We start from the raw sequence: 20,237 nt of genomic DNA on the forward strand, positions 1-20,237 counted from the left end.
CATGGGAATTGAACCACCAACCGTCTGTTTGTCTTGTGTTTACCCTGTGATGATCAAAGTCTTTTAACCTTGAAGAGGAACTTACTTTAACCCAACCCCGAAGGCTTTTCACAAGCCTAACCTGAAGCACGTGTTTATTATTGTTACCATGACAACAACAGGTCCAATGATCCACTCATAGGCGGTTGTATTGGAGGACAGGGGACAAGCAGCCTACTGTGTATAGTCGTCTAGTACGTTGGAGGACTCGTCGGTCCGTCCAGCTGGACTCGTTAGCTCATGTTGTCTCACTCTCACCAACGCTCTCCTGTGTAATATGAAATGAAATTATGATATTTTTGAGTTAAACTCACTCCAGCGCTCTTAAAGCCTCCCCTACATTGCTGTCCACCCAAATCACAGACTCCCTTGTCCCATATTAGAGCTTGTGATTTTCAACATTTACAGTAATTGGTCCCATTTAAAGTCAATTACACCCACAGGTTCTCAACACTGCAACAGTTGCGAGCCGAGCGGTACCAAATCCAACCGCTGTAGCCTACGTTTTCAGTGATTTGGTGAAGGGGAGTGATTGTGTGGATTTTTTTTTTTCCCCCTGGAGACGGACTGTACGACATTGTTCTCACAGAGCCGTAACTCCGGCTCCTCAAATGACTTTCCCAGCCGTGATGAGGATGTCAGGACCGAGGGATTTCTGTCTGAACGTTTACGCGTCTCTTTGGGAGTCCTCCAAGGTTGTGTGCTGGGCCCGGGAATACTTTTTTTTCCTTTTTTCTTCACCGCCCCGTCGTAGGTACGTCCGTCTGTCCCAGGTTTTAGTCCATGTTGCAATCACATCTGGGATTTCCCTCTTGTCAGACCTAATATTCTGGATGCAGTCGGTACAAAAAGGACAAGAGACTTTACAAGACTTAATAAAAAAAAAAGAAAATCATCAAAACCATCTGCAGCATGTTGTTCGTTCGTCCTCATCAAAGTCTCAACGGTGAAACAATGAAGCCACTCAACAGGTAGATCAGCTGCAGACACCGTTACCAATCACCCTCATGTGTTGACAGCTGGATTCACGGTCCGATCCAGATCCTGTTTCACAGTCAATAGCACCGGGAGCATCGGGACAGTGTTACCACGTCTTCATTCACTTCTTCTCAACACTTGTTAACTCCATGTTACGCAAGTCGTCACTTTCCGACAGTCGCTGTGCATCTTCTGATGTTAAAATACAGAAACTTACCAAGAATATTTGTCTTATTTCTAGTCAAAATGTCAATTCTAGTCAGAACAAATCAAATTATACTTAAAATAAGACTCATCACATTACTTCTTTCAAGCATATTTTCACTTGAAATAAGTAGAAAAATCTGATAGTGGAGCAACTTTTTCTTTCTTATTACAAGCACAAAACACTTGCTTTTACTGGCAGATTTTTCTACTTATTTCAAGTGAAAAGTTGTTTGAAACAAGTGAAGATTATCTTAAAAACAAGATCATTTGTAGGTGATGAGTCTTATTTTAAGTGGATAGAGATTCGTTTGGACTAGAAATGAGACATTTTGACAAGAAATAAGACACATTTTCTTGGAAAAAAGTTTTTGCAGTGTGCAAAATTGTTTTATATCAACTGATGCTGGCTTCTGCAACCATGCAATGCCTTCTGGGTAGTCTGCATTTACTGATAGTCGCCTCTTTGGAGGGTCGAACCCACTGGAGTCTATTTGACTTTTCAGAGCGCTGCAACATCACTTAACGTGGCACTGGGTATTCCCTGGAGGGGAAGTGGACTCAGGCTTTTTAAACCAGGATTTATAAGCACAGATGTTGGAACAGTAGGACTCACCTTTGACCGTGTACTGTATAACTTTTATTTGTTTGTCCCGGTGACAACAACAGTATCATTTTACCAGCCCCAACGAGGCCTGAAAGGGCCTTTAATCGCTTCCAAGAAAAAAATCTGCCCTGCAGATGTACTGTAAGAGGACAACAAATTTATAAATAAGAATTATTATGTGCACAAACTAACAGCAAGTACTAAAACAGTATTTAAATCACAGGCTGACCCCGACTGACCCCATGCTCAGGTTAAATTACATGAGATAAAACCAAAGAGTAGTCAAATAATTGAAAAAATACTATAAAGTGAGCTTCTTAGAATTGTGTTTATTGTATTTATAATAAAAGATAAAGGGAGTAAATGTCATTTTGAAGGCAAAGTAAGGAAGAAATATCAACTGACTGTATCGGTCCTGTCAGGTTTACTGTCATTCATCTGATCTTCATTATGCAGGTGAACGTTAACATATATTTAGTCTCTATTTTCTGTTATGTGTTGTTACCAGAGTTTTTTCATGAGCTGATACAGAGAACGTTTCATGACTAAAGCAGGAAAGTTTCAGCATTTAATCTACAACCCCGAAGGTTTGTTTCAGACAAAGAGACGATTTGTGTCTGACCTCGAGTGACCTTCTGCAGTTGTTGGCATCAGCATAGCAACTTTTTTTCTTCCAGTTTCTGACCTTTTCCCCCATAATAATTCTCCGGAAATGATATTATTATCATGGAGACGATCTAAATGGTTTCTAATAGCGTTGCTTCGTCACTGCTGGGACCATGTTACATCATTTTGCAAAGGGATTGCAACAGTTTTGCCGAAGACAGCAGGACAGCTCCATAGATCCATATAAAAGCAAAGCTGGGTGGAAGAACCAGAACCAGAACCAGACTGACTTCAACTCCAAACACCTTTGGGATGAACTAGAACGGGGGTTACTGGCCAGGCTTCCTATAGTGAAGTCCAACAGCAGACCCTCCTCTGGATGAAGAGTAGAATTTGTTTCCGTATTCGTGTTGATTGATTTAATATAGGATGTTGTAAAAGCTCCTGCAGTTGTCATGTTTAGACGGAGCAGTACTTTTAAACTTCATGGTTTATAGAGACACTGGAGAAAGTTTCATACTTCAGTCTCTACGTATTTAAAGAGGAACTATGCAGGATTTTGTCTTAACTCCATTGCCAAAACCCCTACAGTCATAGCAGTAGGTTCGTTACCTTTAATTGTCGGTGCAAGCTATTTTTAGAACGGCAGAGCAGAGCCGTGAGCTGCTCAGAGCTACGCTACGGAGGCTCATTATGGGATTTCTTGGTTTCCCTCATCAAACTCATCAAATACACAATCCAACAACTCCACAACGCTCTGGTGGACAAGTTGTGACCTGCACATTCACCACGCTATGAGATAATAACACAACGTTACCAGACAGAGTTGTTTTAGAGGGAAATTCATGCAAAACCGCTGATGTGCGTTGCGTTCAGGGACAGTTTTTCATCAAGCAGTCTCTGTATTTCCCTCTAAAACAACTCTGTCTGGTAACGTTGTGTTATTATCTCATAGCGTGGTGAATGTGCAGGTCACAACTTGTCCACCAGAGTGTTGTGGAGTTGTTGGATTTTGTATTTGATGAGTCTGAAAACCAACCTTGTAAGATCAGAGCCTCCGACCCGGTGTCCCAGCTCTCGTCTCCATGGCGACACCGCCACACAAACGTAACGCGCCGCGTAACCCGTAATCTACTTGTTTATGACAGATAAGACTACACAAATATACACAATACATGGTAACATGGTAGATGATAAATAACCTTATCCACCGCTCCATGGATTGATTTCTCACCGGCTTCTTCGGTGAAAACAAAAACAAATGCACATGGAGGAGAGGAGGGTTAGAGACATAGAGGAGGAGACACCAGACTTACACTGTAAAAACTCAAAATCTTTCCAAGAATATTTGTCTTATTTCTTGTCAAAATGTCTCACTTTTAGTCAAAACTAATCTCTTTCCACTTAAAATAAGACTCATCACCTAAAAATTAACTTGTTTTTAGATCATTTTCACTTGTTTCAAACAAATTTTCAATTGAAATAAGTAGAAAAATCTGCCAGTGAAAGCAAGTTTTTTGTGCTTGTAATAAGAAAGAAAAACTTGCTCCACTGTCAGATTTTTCTACTTATTTCAAGTGAGAATATGCTTGAAAAAAGTAAAAAGTGTCTAAAAACAAGCTACTTTTAATGTGATGAGTCTTATTTTAAGTACAATGAGATTCGTTTTGACTAGAAATTACATTTTAACTAGAAATAAAACAAATATTCTTGGTAAGATGAAGAGTTTTTTGCAGTGTACAGAGTATTATTAACAGTATGAATCAGTGCTGAGGATAAACTGGAGCCTCAACCTGACGTCTCCGTCTCCTTATACAACCTGGAACATGTTCCCCAACACGAGATCAGAGGAGAGCGGCGTCCAAACCGCCTCTTGTCTCTGGGAACAGGAAACGTCGGTGGGACCTTCTGTCTTAATTCACCTCCTTGGCCTCCGTCCAAAGCCTCCACCTTCTCTCTCTCTGTATGTGTGTGTGTGTCTACTTCTTCGTTCTTCATTCAGGAGGATGAATGTCTGCAGACATTTAAAGGGATAGTTCACCCAAAATTCAAATTTCACTCATTATCTACTCCCCCTCATGTGGACTAAGGGCTGGGAGAAGTTTCAGAGTCCTCCGTGGCTTCTCTGAGTTACAGGGGGTCTCAGCGTAGCAGTGCATGTCCATATGATGGTTGTCAATGGATACCAACTTTCTTCATCCAAAAAGACACACCAAAAAACATCCAAATACCTCGATACTGCTCGTATGTAATGTCCGTCTTGTATTATTATAATAATAAGTTTATTTGAAAACAGGGACAGTGCACATTAATAACATCACTGTAAATGCGCCAGAATTAGCCAAGAGGCTATTTTTCATCTGTAGTCCCCAGACGGATGTTAAAAAGTCACCCTAAAAACAGAATTTGAATATGATTAAAATTACAAAGTTATTAGCAGACATGCACAGCAATTAACAACTTGACAAAAGAACATACAACTTGACAAAAGAACATATATAACATCAATCAGAAAACATATATTGAAACAAAATATTGAAGCCCCGACATGAGAAATTGTTCCGCCGGTTAGTGCAAATCACGCGAGAGCAGTGAACCGAGACACTGGGAGCTTCTGCTACAAACAAGCTTAAAATATAGACTTATTTAATTTTTTTCGGAACAATTTCTCATGTCAGGGCTTCAATACAAGACGGACATTACAGCATGGAGGTATTTGGATGTTTTTTGGTGTGTCTTTTTGGACGAAGAAAGTTGGTATCCATTTGCAACCGTCATATGGACATGCACTGCTACGCCGAGACCCCCTGTAACTCAGAGAAGCCACGGAGGACTCTGAAACTTCTCCCAGCCCTTAGTCCACATGAGGGTGAGTAGATAATGAGTGAAATTTGAATTTTGGGTGAACTATCTCTTTAATTTTCTTCAGTGAATGCGCGGCGTCGTGCGTGCGTCCTGCCAAGTTTCCACAGAAACCTGCAGTTATGTGTCGTTCCACAGTATTTGATAACCTGGTGAGGTATTGTGGGTAAGAATAGGTCACCCACCTCCCGTCTCGCCTCCTCCTCCTCTTCCTCCTCCTCCCTCCTCCCCCCTTTACCTCCCTCTGCTCCTCCTCTCTCATTTTCTCTCTCCGTCCAGACTCTTTTTTTTCTTCCCCTCCCTCCGTTCCATTCTTATCTCTGCTCGTCGTCGTCATCTCTCCACTCGTCTTTTTTTTCTGTCTCTAATATCTGTCTTCCTCTCTGTCATCATCTCATCTCCTTGACCTTCTCTACCCTCTCTCCTTCCCTCTCTCCTTCCCTCCCTCTCTCCCTCTCTCTCTCCTTCTCCCTCTCTCTCTGTCTCTGTCTCTGTCGCTCTGTCATCATCATTACAGGGTTGATTACCTGTCATTATGGCTCATTAGGGGCCTATCAGCGTGGCGGCAGCGAGGGGGGAGGAGGGGGAGGAGGGGGAGGAGGGGTTGGGAACAGGGGAGGATGGGAGAGTATCTGTCAACACACCCATCCACACACACACACACACACACACACACCACCTCCTTAGACTCCCCCATCAAGGGTCACCTGTCTACACGGCTGGTTATAGGCTTTATAGTGTGTGTGTGTGTGTGTGTGTGTGTGTGTGTGTGTGTTCCTCCCTTTCAGTTGGTCATGTTTCTTATTTAATTAAATGTCAATAAATGTCATTAAATCTCTCCTCCTCCTCCTCCTCCTCCTCCTCCTCTTTCTCTTCTCTGCTTCTCTCATGTGTTTTTCCTGACCTGCTCTTACTCATCTCACCTCATCTTCCCTCAACAAAAGCATCAATAATTATACTGTAGGAGGTATTGAAATTCATAGAGTGAAGGAAACTTCAACTTTTACAGGGTATCCGCGGGGTCTTGAAAAGTATTAAAAGGTGAAAAATCAATTTTGGGAAAATTAAGACCCTTAAAAAGTATTAAAAAGTATTTTCACGACTTTATAAAGTCTTGAAGGTAACAAAGACGAACCGGTTCATGAAAAAGAAAAGAAGATTGTTGTTTTTGTTTTTTTGAGAGTTGAGCAATGTTTTTTTTGATAAAATTTGCCTTTGATTTATTATCCTAGCCTTTTTTTTTAATTCTGTTGCATCATAGTGGTCTATAGTCTTTATCACAAAAACTAAAACTGTTCAGTTAAAAGTGTCACTGATGTAAATGGTTACAGCTTGAAGCGGCGGTGAGGTGTTAAAAAATGTTGAGAAGGTCTTGAAAAAGTCTTAAAAAGGTATTGAAATTAACTTAAAGATTCCTGTATAAACCCTGTTTTAAGAGTCATGATAAATGGAAATGACATATAAAACACAAAGTAAAGGATTCATTACATAATAAAACACTGTATGTTTAATACAGCTCAGACTGCCACCAGCAAAAACCAACAGATATAAAAATGGAGGAAAAGGTCCTTAGTGTTTTTAACTTTTCAACTCTTTTATAAATAGTGTATTTTTGATTTATGCTATTGGTTGTTGTGTAGTATTGTTGTATACATATATACTATACAACAATACTATATATATTTTTGTGCTGTGTTTAATGTTCTACGTCTCTTACACTGTATGTTCTTTTAGCTCCCATTGCTGCACGGCCAGTTGCTCCACTGGGGACAAATACAGTGATTGAGATTGAGATTGAACTCAGTCGTGTGTTGAAGTTTGCAGAAGTGTTTGCAAAACATCCAGCTACTCAATCACTTTCCATTATGCAAAAAAAAAAAAAGAAGAGCCGTAACGATCATCAATAGAAGTCGATACTGATCCATCAAGCTTTACTCGGCTAAAGTTGATGAAATTGCCTGAACAAGGAAAACAAACAGTTTTCTGCAAATTATGGACAAAGCTCTTTAAAGACTTTGCCAGAATAGATTTGGAAAAAAATAACATATTAATATGAGTTAATTATGTGTTTGGTTCTGTTATGACAGGTGAATCATTTCTGTATAAAACTGATAGAGGAGTGTGAGAGTTGATCTGCAGCTATTTTCATTTTAATTTGACCTGAATCGAATTATTTGTCTTGTTAATTAACATCTGGTGATAGAGAAGAAGATTATTCTTCTTTCTGCTCCTTTACATTCAACCTTTTCTGTCATAATTGGATGAGTGTGGCTCTGTCTATTTTCTGCAAATCCCCACTAAAGCTGTAGAGCCCGAGCACAGAAAACTGTGCAGTAAACTGACAAAAACAATAATCAAAAACTAGTTTGTGCTCTCTCTCTCAGCTCCAAATCTTTACTTAAAGGAGAATTCTGTTGTGGTTGAAAGAATTGCCCCCATAGGTTAGCGTTGTCGCTATCCCCGAGCGCCGAGTAGCCATGGTGTAACTCCGGTTTGCCTGCATCAATTTTAGTCGTGTTTTTTGCTCCTTTGTTTATAATGTACAAATGTCTCTAAGAGTTGTATCTGCTGGATGAATGAAACAGACTGGTGTATTTTCATACTGCAAAAAAGAGCAATGAGAATTATTCACAGGGTTGATTATGGGGCACACACCAATGACTTATTTTGGAAATCTAAAACTCTAAAATTGTTTGATTTGGTGGAGCATAAAACAGCCCAAGTATTATATAAAGCAAGGAACTATCTGCTACCAAGAAATATTCAGAGAATGTTTCATGAAAGAGAGCAAGGTTATGATTTAAGAGAGAAATCAAATCTAAAGGTTGGCAGAGCTCGCACAACAAAGAAAAGTTTCTGTATCACCATTTGTGGAGTAAAACTGTGGAATAATATGAGTACTGAAATCAAAAACATTTCGAGTGTAATCATGTTTAAAAAGAGACATAAAGAAATGATTCTCCAGAGGTACATTGAATAATTCACACAAGGTGTTTGCTTACTTACTATTTGGATTAAAATGTGGCAGGAAATGGTACATAGTGTAATGGAGGAATGAAATAATAAATGTTTGTCTTTGTGCTATGATTTTAATTAGAACATATAGTTAAAATTATAGGGGTAGGATTAGATAAGTTTATACTTCTTCCTACTCCTTTTCGCTCATGTAAACTGCGTTGCTTATGAGATGTTACTTTTTTGTGTATAAATTTTTGCTGTTCACTTATTTCCTTATTATATTATTATTTTATCTTTTTTTTTTTTTTTTTACATTGTCGTTTACATGATCCAAATAGAGATATCAATCAATCAAAGATATCAATTTATGAACCTGTCCCTGCTCCTCTCCTCTCCTCAGGGCTGGGAGGAGAGCTGCGATGCCGCCGTCTCCCACCTGCTGCGCAGCTGCCTGTCGCGGAGCCCCAAGGACCAGGCCACCTCGCTGGCGCAGGCGGGGGGGCCGGTGCTGACCCTCCCCCGCGACACCGAGCGCCTCAAGAAGCACATCGCCCTGATGTGTGAGCGCATCGGCAAGGGAGGACGGCTCACGCTGGCCTCCGAGGCCAACGTCCAGGTCCCCGCGCAGGTCCAGAACCTGGCAGCGCCCGGTGAGTTGGGGAGGGGGGAGGGTTCCCACGGGGTCTTAAAAAGTCTTAAAAGCATTGAATTTATGATTTTGTAAATAATACCTTAAAAAGACTTGAAAAAGTCTTGAATTTTGATATCTGGGTCTTAAAAGTTGTGCTGTATTTAAATTCTCCATATCGCATTTCTCGTCAAAAGTTTCCATTGTCAACCACGCTTATTTTTGATCAAATAACATAAATAAAGAGCGGCGGAACCAGTAATTGCGAACACAGTGCAGCACCGGGGGAAAATGCTCCGAACTCGTCACTGAAGACCTTGTGCTACAGCACTAAAGAGCTACTGGATAGTGAAGCAAATGCCAGTAAATGGTGATTGAGAAAAGGCAGATAAGATTTTATTTTTGAGCAAAATATTCTTGTTGTTGACTTATGGATAGTGGAATACATATTGTACTGTGGAGCTACTGTGGTATTATCATACAGTGAGATTTTGATATCATGATGTCTTACAATACTGCAATAAATACCATGGGCTTGTTATTGAGGTGTTGTGATATTGTGAGATTTTGATATCGTTACATCCCTATAGAGCACAAAGAGCAGGAAAATAGTGGGATGATACAGTTAATCTACAGAAAACGCTCTGAAATTCAAGGATTTTAGTATTCTTTGCCGGTAGGGCCGTGAAATAGGCCGAGAAATAGGTATTAATTTTTTTTATATAAATGGTCTTAAAAAGGTCTTAAAAGGACTTGAATTTAACTTGAAGAAACCTGTAGGAACCCTTTGAGGGGGGAGGGTGTGTGTGTGTGTGTTGTTGCACAGTGTGTGTTGGTGCACAGCCTCGTATACGTCGGTCCCCCGGTGAAGATTTTAGGCTCGGGAAGGTGAAAACATGAAGCCTATTCATGCTGCACTTTACAGCATTACTGTACTGTACACACCCATGTCAGATACACACTCGTAAAAACATGCATACACACACACACGCACACACACACACACACACACACACACACACACACATATTTGTGAGGTGGACACACTCATAAAATCACAGGTATACATACACTCTTTCACACACGCACACACACCTTATGGATCATTTAGTTTATGGAGGTGTTTCTGACAAGATCATCAATTACAGTACGCTCTCTCCTCCCTCTTTTATTTATGTCTCTCCCCTCCTCCCTTCCTCCCTCCCTCCTCTTCCTCCTCCTTCTCTCTCTTAGAAAAAAATAACTGTGAAAAGAACAAGATTTTCATTTTATTTCTTTATTTTCCTCCTGTATAAACAGTACCAAACATTAAAAACACCATATAGACGAACAGAACAGACAGAATATACAAACAATCCAGTACGAGGAGGAACAGAAAGAAGCTAAGCTTATCATGTCCCATAAAAGTATTAATATTTTACATGTGTGTGTGTGTGTGTCAACAATCCTTAATAAAAACATAAAAAAATAAATAGACAAGTCAACAATCATTAATAAAAACCAAACTAGACAAAATTTCATTGACACTTGTTCAGAGAAAGTTGAATCACAACATTTACATCCAGTTGTTACGTTTTCTATTCACACAGGTGACATCACACCTTACACTGTAAAAACTGTTGCACTAAAACAAAAACTTGTTGTCAATATTGATTGATCAGTATTGATAGAAATGATTCTAATCTCTATATTCTTGTATATATTATAAACAAGAGTCACCTCCTCCTGGTGGTCGTATCCCTCCGCCACTCAGACTAGTTCCAGGTGACACCAGTGATTATTATTATATATACAAATAGGAACCATAGATCTCATAAATCTCTTCAGGAAATAGTTGTTGGTTCTAGTTCCAGTTGCAGCACCATGTGATAAACGAGAAAGGGAAAGAATATGCACAGAGAAAAAATAACAGAATAAAACACAATTCTTACAAAAACAAAGTGTCAAAAGTCAAATATCAAGATCATTATGGTCCAGCATCAAATATCAGAAATAACCAGGTGACGCTGGTTCACACTCCGTGGCTATAAAAGCGGCTAAAACAGTGGATACATTTTTTTGAGTGTCACAACCCTGCGATACGACTCGTTTCACTACCACAATTTCATCCATTCAGTTTGATTACGTTTGGAAAGTCTGGAAAAGCCGCACTATTAAATTATTTTATTCCCGTTCTAGTTAGCCGAGAGCTAAAGCGGAAGTTAGCCGGCTAGCTGGACAGAAGTCTCTAGTGCGCCCACTTCCAGTTTCTTCCCGAATACGAATAAGGAATCCAAAGTTTTTTTTGAAAAATACAGAATAGTGCACTGGCTGTTCACAGAGTCGCCATCTTGGCCCCGCCATGTTTTATACGGCAGCTAGAATGGAAAATCCAGCCAACCAGAGAGCACGCTTCAAGAGTTTCACGTTGATAAATAAACGAGCGAGTGCAGTTTTCCCTCCATTTTACACACTGGACCTTTAATTCACTCTCATACAGTGTGTGTGTGTGTGTGTGTGTGTTTGGATCATGTGACTTTAGTTCAGCAGTAACAAATTAATTAAAGAGTCGTTATTGTCGATCGCAGGAGGAAGTGGCAGCATGAACACACACAGTTAATTTATAAAACTGCTGAAGGTTTATAGATAAACTGTCTGTCTTTGTGCGTTAATGTGTGTATGTGTTAATGTGTGTGTGTGTGTGTGTGTGTGTCTGTGTGAGTGAGAGAAAAGTCTATAAAACTTTAAAGGCTTGTTATAAAGTCATTATAGTGATTACAGTAATTCAGCACAAAGTTCAGTGGAACAAAACTGAATCAATTAATTCTGTGTGTGTGTGTGTTTGCAAGAGAGAGAGAGTGTGTGTGTGTTTGTGTTTATGTTTCCTTGTCATGCGGTCTCCCCTCTCCTTTGGTCGGCTGCCAAAATTCACACACACACACACACACACACACACACACGCTCTACTTCAGTAAACAGTCGTTTGTTAGCCGTCTCACATGTTGCTTTTTCACTCGCCCGTAAACACACACATTTGTTTACGTTTCCAACAACACCGACGGCGACGGCAACCACAGACACACACACACACACACACACACTGGGATACCACACAACAAGCCCCACTTCATTGGTACTGGAGTGTGTGTGTGTGTGTGTGTGTGTGTGTGTGTGTTTGTGTTTGTGTGTATCCGTGTAAATGTGTTTATGTTGGAGTTTCCTGGAAATAAAAACACACACTGAGGCAGCACACTGTCATTGTTAAAGCTTCACCTTTAAAGGGATAGTTCAACATTTTGGCAAATTGTGCCCATTGCCATAATCCCTATAGTCATAGCAGTAGGTTCGTTACCTTTAATTGTCGGTGCAAGATATTTTTAGAACGGCGGAGCAGAGCCGTGAGCTGCTCAGAGCTACGCTACGGAGGCTCATTATGGGATTTCTTGGTTTCCCTCATCAAACTCATCAAATACACAATCCAACAACTCCACAACGCTCTGGGGGACAAGTTGTGACCTGCACATTCACCACGCTATGAGATAATAACACAACGTTACCAGACAGAGTTGTTTTAGAGGTAAACACAGAGATGCGCATCAGCAGTTTTGCATGAATTTCCCTCTAAAACAACTCTGTGTGGTAACGTTGTGTTATTATCTCATAGCGTGGTGAATGTGCAGGTCACAACTTGTCCACCAGAGCGTTGTGGAGTTGTTGGATTGTGTATTTGATGAGTTTGATGAGGGAAACCAAGAAATCCCATGAGCCTCCGTAGCGTAGCTCTGAGCAGCTCACGGCTCTGCTCCACCGTTCTAAAAATAGCTTGCACCGACAATTAAAGGTAACGAACCTCCTGTCATGACTATAGGGATTATGGCAATGGGCCAATTTGTCAAAATGTTGAACTATCCCTTTAAACGTTATTTCCGTTACATATGAGGACCACAATTTCACACAATACAACAATCACAGCTTAAGGGGCGTTCTGAACTTTGTGGGGGGCGCTGGGAGCGTGAGGGCTGAGAGGGGGGCGATCAGGCAAAAATGGGGGGCGCCACAACTTGGCTCCTACAAAGTTCATTTGAGCTCTACTTTTTCAACTTTAATGATTTCCCAACTTTTTAAGTGCAAATAACCGACATAACCGACATAAATAACCTACTTTTCAACTGATTTAACCCGCAAATATAACACTCATGATGCGGGAAATTCCCGCACACATGTCAAACCAACCATAGTGCGCACTACAGGAGCGCTGCGTCAGACGGTCTGACTTAAATGACACACACACGTCTTTGTATAGTTTACCCATAGGCTACTGAATGAAGTTAGATGGATTCTTTATACCAAGTACAGCCAAACATTAGTGTAGGCTACAGGCTGAAGAAAGAGGAATAGCAGAGCTCCTGTGACTGCTCGTCCCTGCGAGGAGCAGGTGACCCGAGCCGTCTTTTTTTTTTTTTTTTAGCGGCGCTGTCTTTACAGGTGAAGCACACGCACATGTCCGCCCGACTTTACCCGACGGGGTTTTCCTGCCGATCTAAGGTGATTTTTGGCCGCCACCTTAATAGTTACAGGGTGCATGTTGGGTCTTTAGATATAGCGTCGCCGTCTTGCACAAACACCCCGTTTGAAGAGGGAAGCCCGTAAATTACCAGCGGCGTCATGTCAATAGAAACCGAGGGGGCAGGTGCCCCATCAGATTTGATGGATGATTTTTTTTTTTTTTTTTTAACTTACTTTACCTTACTTATTATTTTACCATCTAGCTATGATCAGTGGTCATATTGAATTAAATGTATTACAAATAATGCCATAGTCCATCTCAAAAATACATCATTGCCTTTTTCCAAAAATTACAACCCCCCTCCTTTCTGATGGATGTGGTCTCTTCCGCCCTGACGCACACACTGGCACCTTGCCTGCATCAGTCCGTGCTTGGGGTAAAAAAAAAAAAAAAGTCTGTGCTAGGGGAGGGGAGCCACCCTCAATGGAAATGTGAGAGCAGTGTAACATTAAACTAGGGATTTCAAATGTTTAATCAAAGAGGAACTATGGAAGTCCGCTGCTTTCCCACTGTTTTGCTAGCAGTCCCTGGCCATGTGCATTTGTTTACAATGAAGCCGAAAAATCAATACATGGCCATGTGCATTTGTTTACAATGAAGCCAATAAAAATCAATATATGGAGTGGTGAAATAAGTTTTTTGAAATACATCCACCTTATTGTTCCACATTGTTAGCCAAGATAATGTTTCTGAAATTCAGTTTACCAACTTTTCGGTCCCCAGTTAGTGCCCAAAATAAGTGATTTGAGGGCATCCTCAAAAAAATTTTGCATGCACAATTGGACATTCTAGCACCAAATCAACAATCTTTTTTTTTTTTTTTTAAACCGCAACATAGGGTTCACGTCATGATATTGTTTGTATTTTGAGCATTAAAACTTCCATAGTCCATAGTTTTCTTTGTTTGATATGTCAAGAAACTTTTGGTTAAGTAACCATGGACAGCTCCGTCATCATTACCATCATTATGGGCAGTTTTTGTTCTAGAGACCTGTAAAAAATAAATAATTTAGGTCAAATGCTGGAAATTTGAAGTCCGCTTTTTGAAAATTTTCAAATTCCTTGTGAAAACACGTCATGAGGACAAACTGTTTTGGTGCTTGAAATATGTTTACCAGAGTCTTAGCTTCACGAAAGCAGTGAAATAGGCCTATGAATAAAGTAACAGATAAGTGTAGAAAACAAGTTTAAAGCGAAATTTTGTAACATTGTTTTTTTTTTTTTTGGGGGGGGGGGGGGGGGCGGCGGTCAGAGGACCATGGTATGGTCAGGGGGGCGTTGGTTCAAAAAAGGTTGAGAACCACTGCCATAACGCCATGCCCAAGTTGTGAGCAGCACAGATCCCACATAGTTTAAGATTCAGAGATGTGCCTGGTATCATTGTAAAGGTAACAGTCTCAGGATTACTGTTAAGGTGTTTTTTTGATTCTGTGACTTTACTGACAAAAATGGCAAAGGTTAGAATGATTAAATTGTTTCCCCGCCCATAGGTTTGCCTATAGAATGACATGGGTACAGACATTCAGGGACCTCTCAGCAGACTATAGACACAATTAGGCCACAGCCACAGGTCTTGGCTTCCTGCAGTCCAAATTTCAAGTCAAAAGACCAAAAGAAACAAAAAAAAATACAACCGCTAAACTCCTGGCGCGCAGTAGAGGGCGCACCCCTAAAAGCAGTGGATTATAGAACTATACACCTATCTGCATTGTGTTTTTCTATGCGGCGGAGCGGGTGGCGCGCACGTCGGATACACGGTGGTTTGTTTATCAGCAACCAAACATGATGGCGTAGTGTCATACACCGTTGAAAACCTCAGACTATTGGCTAAAAGGTTATCTGCTTCATTTCACGGACAATTTCTATTGGCTCAAGCAGCTGTCAATCAAAGTCACGTTGTCAGTCTCATCGTCACGTGTCCTCATTGGCTTTCGAGACATGTCCCGGCCCATCCTCGCCACCGATTGGCTACTGCGTGGTGTCGTTTGAAGCAGGAAGACCTCACGGATGTAAACATTCAGTCACATGTAGTCCTTGATCGCCGTGCAACTCGTAAAATGCGGTAACGGGGCCGGTTTTTGTTTTGATCCGCGTGTATTACGTTACGCATTGGACTAAACACATGGACATATTGAGGAAAATACTTTGGTTAGAAGGAAACGGATTTCATATTTCACAAGCATGGATACTTGGCAAGCTGTACAAACGGTCTTGTGTCATAAGATGGTCGCTGTAGAGCAGCTGTGGATAAAGGGAAGACTTGAAAGGTATGTACGCATCATACGTTAGCTTAGTGGCTAGCCGACCTAACTGCTAATCCTGTTAGGGCTGTGAGCAACCAAAAAAATCATGGGTGGTCTTGAATTGATCGGGGCGATCTAAGCTTTCTAACAATGTATAACATGAATATATATGCTTAAGGGCTGCTGTTAAAAATGTTCGGGAGTAATTGATGCTAGCGCCACCTTCTGGAGCCGTACCGTGGGCGGTACAGCGTGCGTTAACTGGTTAATATAAGCGTACTTCATATACTGCAATAATACTCAAAAATCATGCATTAAAACCTCAACAGATAACTTAAAATGTTTTAAATCTTACCGTTTAAGACGAAGGCCGCCATGTTTTGATGTTGCCGTGACATCAAGTCGAGTTTCCAACCTGTAATTTTCGAGTTCGACGCCGTTCGGTTCGTTTTTTTTCCGACTTCCGACGTTGTTTTGAACGCAGCATAGAAGAAGCTCATGTGAACCAGATGAACGGGACACAGCAGCATGAGTAACACTGTGTTTCCTCCTCCTCTAATTAAAAGCCCTTTGTTCCAGCCAGATGTTGATTAAGCCACTGACGAAGAGCAGGTACTCCTTCATCATCATCATCATCATCATCATCATCATCATCATCATCATCAGGGCTGTTATATATCTATGGAATATCCACTAATGTAAAAAGTACACACAGGAAACAGTGATTTCCTTCTCATTACTGTGATCAGGACAGCAAATATGAATCTTAAAGGGATAGTTCACTCATAATTGAAATTTCACTCATTATCTACTCCCCCTCATGTGGACTAAGGGCTGGGAGAAGTTTCAGAGTCCTCCGTGGCTTCTCTGAGTTACAGCGGGGCTCCGTGCAGCACTGCATGTCCATATGACGGTTGCGAACGGAGCTCACTTTTCTTCGTCCAAAAAGACACACCAAAAAACATCCAAAGACCTCCATAGTGCTCGTCTGTAATGTCCCTCTTGTATTGAAGTCCTGACATGAGAAATTGTTCCGAAAGAAATTAAATAAGTCTATATTTTCAGCTTGTTCGTAGCGGAAGCTCCCAGTGTTGCTCTGCCGAAATCTCGCGTGATTTCCGGAGCCGCGAACTGGGTGTCAATGCAAATCACGCGAGATTTGCACAGACACAGGCAAAGCAGTGAACTGAGACACTGGGACACTGGGAGTTTCCACTACAAACAAGCTTAAAATATAGACTTATTTAATTCTTTTCGGAACAATTTCTCATGTTGGGGCTTCAATAGAAGACGGACATTACATACGAGCAGCATGGAGGTATTTGGATGTTTTTTGGTGTGTCTTTTTGTTACGAAGAAAAGTGAGCTCTGTTCTCAACCGTCATATGGACATGCAGTGCTGCACGGTGAGTAGATAATGAGTGAAATTTCAATTTTGAGTGAACTATCCCTTTAATTGATCAATACAGGTACGGACAGGTGAGAAATGACAGAATAAATCACCATTAGGTTGTAAATGATAGTAATAATAATACTAATAACATCAGTATTAATAACACACTGTAGTCGGTGTTGTGTGATTTGATCCAGGCTGCGTCCACATGTTTCCCTCCCTCTGTATTTATCTCCGTCTCTTCGTCACATGACCTTCTGCTTTCACCCTGATGACATCATTCAAAACCCAACCGGCCCCTCAACAGCTGCACTCTGTACACACACACACACACACACACACACACATGCATGCACGCACACACACACACACACACACACACACACACACCTGGTGAAATCAGGATGTGTTTATCACATGGGTCATTAGTCAGTCTGCTGTCAGCATAGCTTTGAACTGACCTCAACCACAGAGGTGTGTGTATTGATGTCTTCTCCCACACACACACACACACACACACATAGATACACACACACACACACATAGATACACACACACTGTATAAACACACTTTATCTCTGCGGTTATTTTGCAGCAGTGTGAGTAACTCTCTTGGCAACACCAACACTTGTACTTTTTTTCCCTCTCTCCTCCGTTTTCACCCACACTTAATCTCGTCTAATCATCTTTTATTACTTTGCTTTGATCAGTTTTTCTGTTCTGTTGTTTCTCTTTTTACATTTTTTCGTTCTGTAAATGAAAAAAGAAAAAGGGAAAAACTTTCTCCAGGAAGGAAGGAGGAGAAAGTGGAAACATTTTTCCTCTGAAACGTGTTCTGAGTGCAGCTCCTCCTGAGAGCCGTGTGACGTTTAAACAGTTTAAACCCTGGAGGTGAATTTATTTACTGTTTCGTGATATTAAACTGAACAAATAAAATCTGACCTCAGATCGTTCACAGGGGTGGTAAAAAAAGTGAAGCAATAACAACAACACGCTGCACAGGTTTGATTCCCCGTTGAGTCACATGGTGCAGAAAAACCACAGACGGTTGGTGACATGTCGTCTTCAGGTTATGAATACGCAATCTCAGTAACGCCTTAAAGGAAAAGTGCCGTTTTTTTTACAACCTGGACCTTATTTCTGGCATGAAATACGGTTGTTTACTCACTCAGATAACTTTGGTGTTATTAGGATCCTTCCAACGATAGTTACAGTAGATCCATTGGAGAGCCGTGTTTATCCATATAGTGGGAGTGATCGGGGCACCGAAATGCAGCCTCTAAATAACACATTATCTGCTGCAAAACTCGTTCATTTCACCAATATTTTGTTATGATTTGCTAGTGCTGTTCCCCTTTGAGTCCGGGGTTGCCTGTTATCGTCATCCGTGGTCTGTAGGTTGACCTGCTGACCTCTGAACTGGATGACGTCATCTCTGAGGCTCATTCACACTGTATATCATTTTTATAACTATAAAACCCCTGGCTAAGCTGTATTGTTCTGTATATCATTGTGGTAACACTTTACTTGAATACGTATTCAAATACATGACATGCTGTTGTTAAGTGTCATTCGGTAAGTTATGTCACTTTTTATGCAAAGTTGACATTGTTTGAGATGTACTTGTTATGACAACTTGACATCGTTTTTGAAATTTGGCAATTAGGTCTGCTATGACAGGTTATGTTGTCTTCATAACAAGGACATCTCAAACAATGTCAACTTTGCATCAAAAGTGACGTAACTTACCGAATGACACGTAACGACAGCTGTCATAAGTATTCATTGATGGTTCATGGTTATGACTTTTTTTTTTTTTTTTAAAGGCTCCTTCACTCTGCGATGGTCAGCTTTTTTTATTTTTTTAATCTTTTTTTGCAACGGTCTGCAAGTTTACCTGGAATTTGCTGCTAGTTTTGTGCAACATGGCTGAAAGAACATACAAAATTAGATTGTTTTAGATTTACCCATACCCTGTATCGATTTTTTGCGATTATTTTTTCCAAAAGAAACTGGCTTTGAACTTTTTAATTCAAGTTTTTATTCCTTTTTGATTGGGCCTTGAGGGAATCTCTTTATACTCTTGGACTGTCACAGTGATTATCATCTGGGGTCTGAGGGTGAAGGGGTCAGACACCAAGGTCAGAGTGACCTCAGCATGACTCAGCAGGACAAAATTAATTTGGGGGCGACGGAGAGTTTCCATGTTCTCGGTCTTGGTTCTTTAACATTTAACCAGTGACTCTAACAAAGTGACAAACTGGTGACCAGGTCCAGGATGGATTCACACGGCTCAAGGCAGACAACACAAAGGGAGGCAACACAGACCATAATAACTCTGCTCCGACTTTAACATTGTTTAATGTTGTCGTTGTCGTTATTTCATCACATTCGCTGCAGCACACATGTGAATCTGTCTCCACCGGTTCCACCCACTCTCAGGAACTGCTGCTTTTTGTTTTTCTGTCTGAGATCAGTTTTTCATCGTCACAGTCGCCTCTTTGTTCTGTCGCCTTTATCCTTCTTTTTCCTTCTTGTTTCTCTTCTTCTTCCTCCTCCTCCTCCTTTTCTTCCATGTTTCAGCGTTGAGTCACATGTGTTGTTTTCTCTTCTAATGTTGTAAATCATCACTTCTCTTCTTTTTCTTCTTTGTTTTCTTATTCATTTTCTTCTTCGTCGTCGTCTTTTTCTTCTTAATTTTCTTCCACTTCTTTTTAATCTTTTCTTCTCCTCATTTTTCTTCTTATTCTTCTTCCTTGTTTCTTCTCCTTCTTTTTTAATGAAGTTAGAAAAGTTTGCTTATGTTTGATTGAGAGCAAGCACACACACACACATACACACACACACACACATCCACTTACACACACATCCTCCTACCCACACACACACACACACACACACCCCTGCCGTGCATGTGTGTGTGTTGCAGTTATTTTCACAGTGTTCCACTGGTAGCTGTGGTTTGGGGCCTGCATCTATTTTAGACTTAAAGAGAGGGGAGAAGATGGGCTGTGTTTGTGTGCATGAATGTGTGTGTGTGTGTGTGTGTGTGTGTGTGTGTGTGTGTGTGTATGTGTAGATATGTATGTGTGTGTATGTGTGTGTGTGTGTGTGTGTGTATGTGTAAATCCAGAGGACACGCAGCGAAGGAAAATCCATGTAGTGTGTGTAAG

General features: G+C 40.8%; 1 protein-coding gene across 2 annotated transcripts in view; it reads left to right on the plus strand.

Moving 5' to 3' along the window:
• Window positions 1-20,237, plus strand: part of bbs9 (Bardet-Biedl syndrome 9) — a 290,122-nt gene that overhangs the window by 182,225 nt on the left and 87,660 nt on the right. For both annotated transcript variants that reach the window (XM_085803054.1, XM_085803055.1), the window contains one exon: window positions 8,655-8,904. In XM_085803054.1, coding sequence (XP_085659180.1) covers window positions 8,655-8,904 — 250 coding nt within the window. The remainder of the gene's footprint in view (window positions 1-8,654; window positions 8,905-20,237) is intronic.

Source organism: Trachurus japonicus, chromosome 16 (assembly GCF_045865225.1).
Source record: "Trachurus japonicus isolate A0001 chromosome 16, Traja_1.0".
NCBI classification, from domain to species: Eukaryota; Metazoa; Chordata; class Actinopteri; order Carangiformes; family Carangidae; genus Trachurus; species Trachurus japonicus.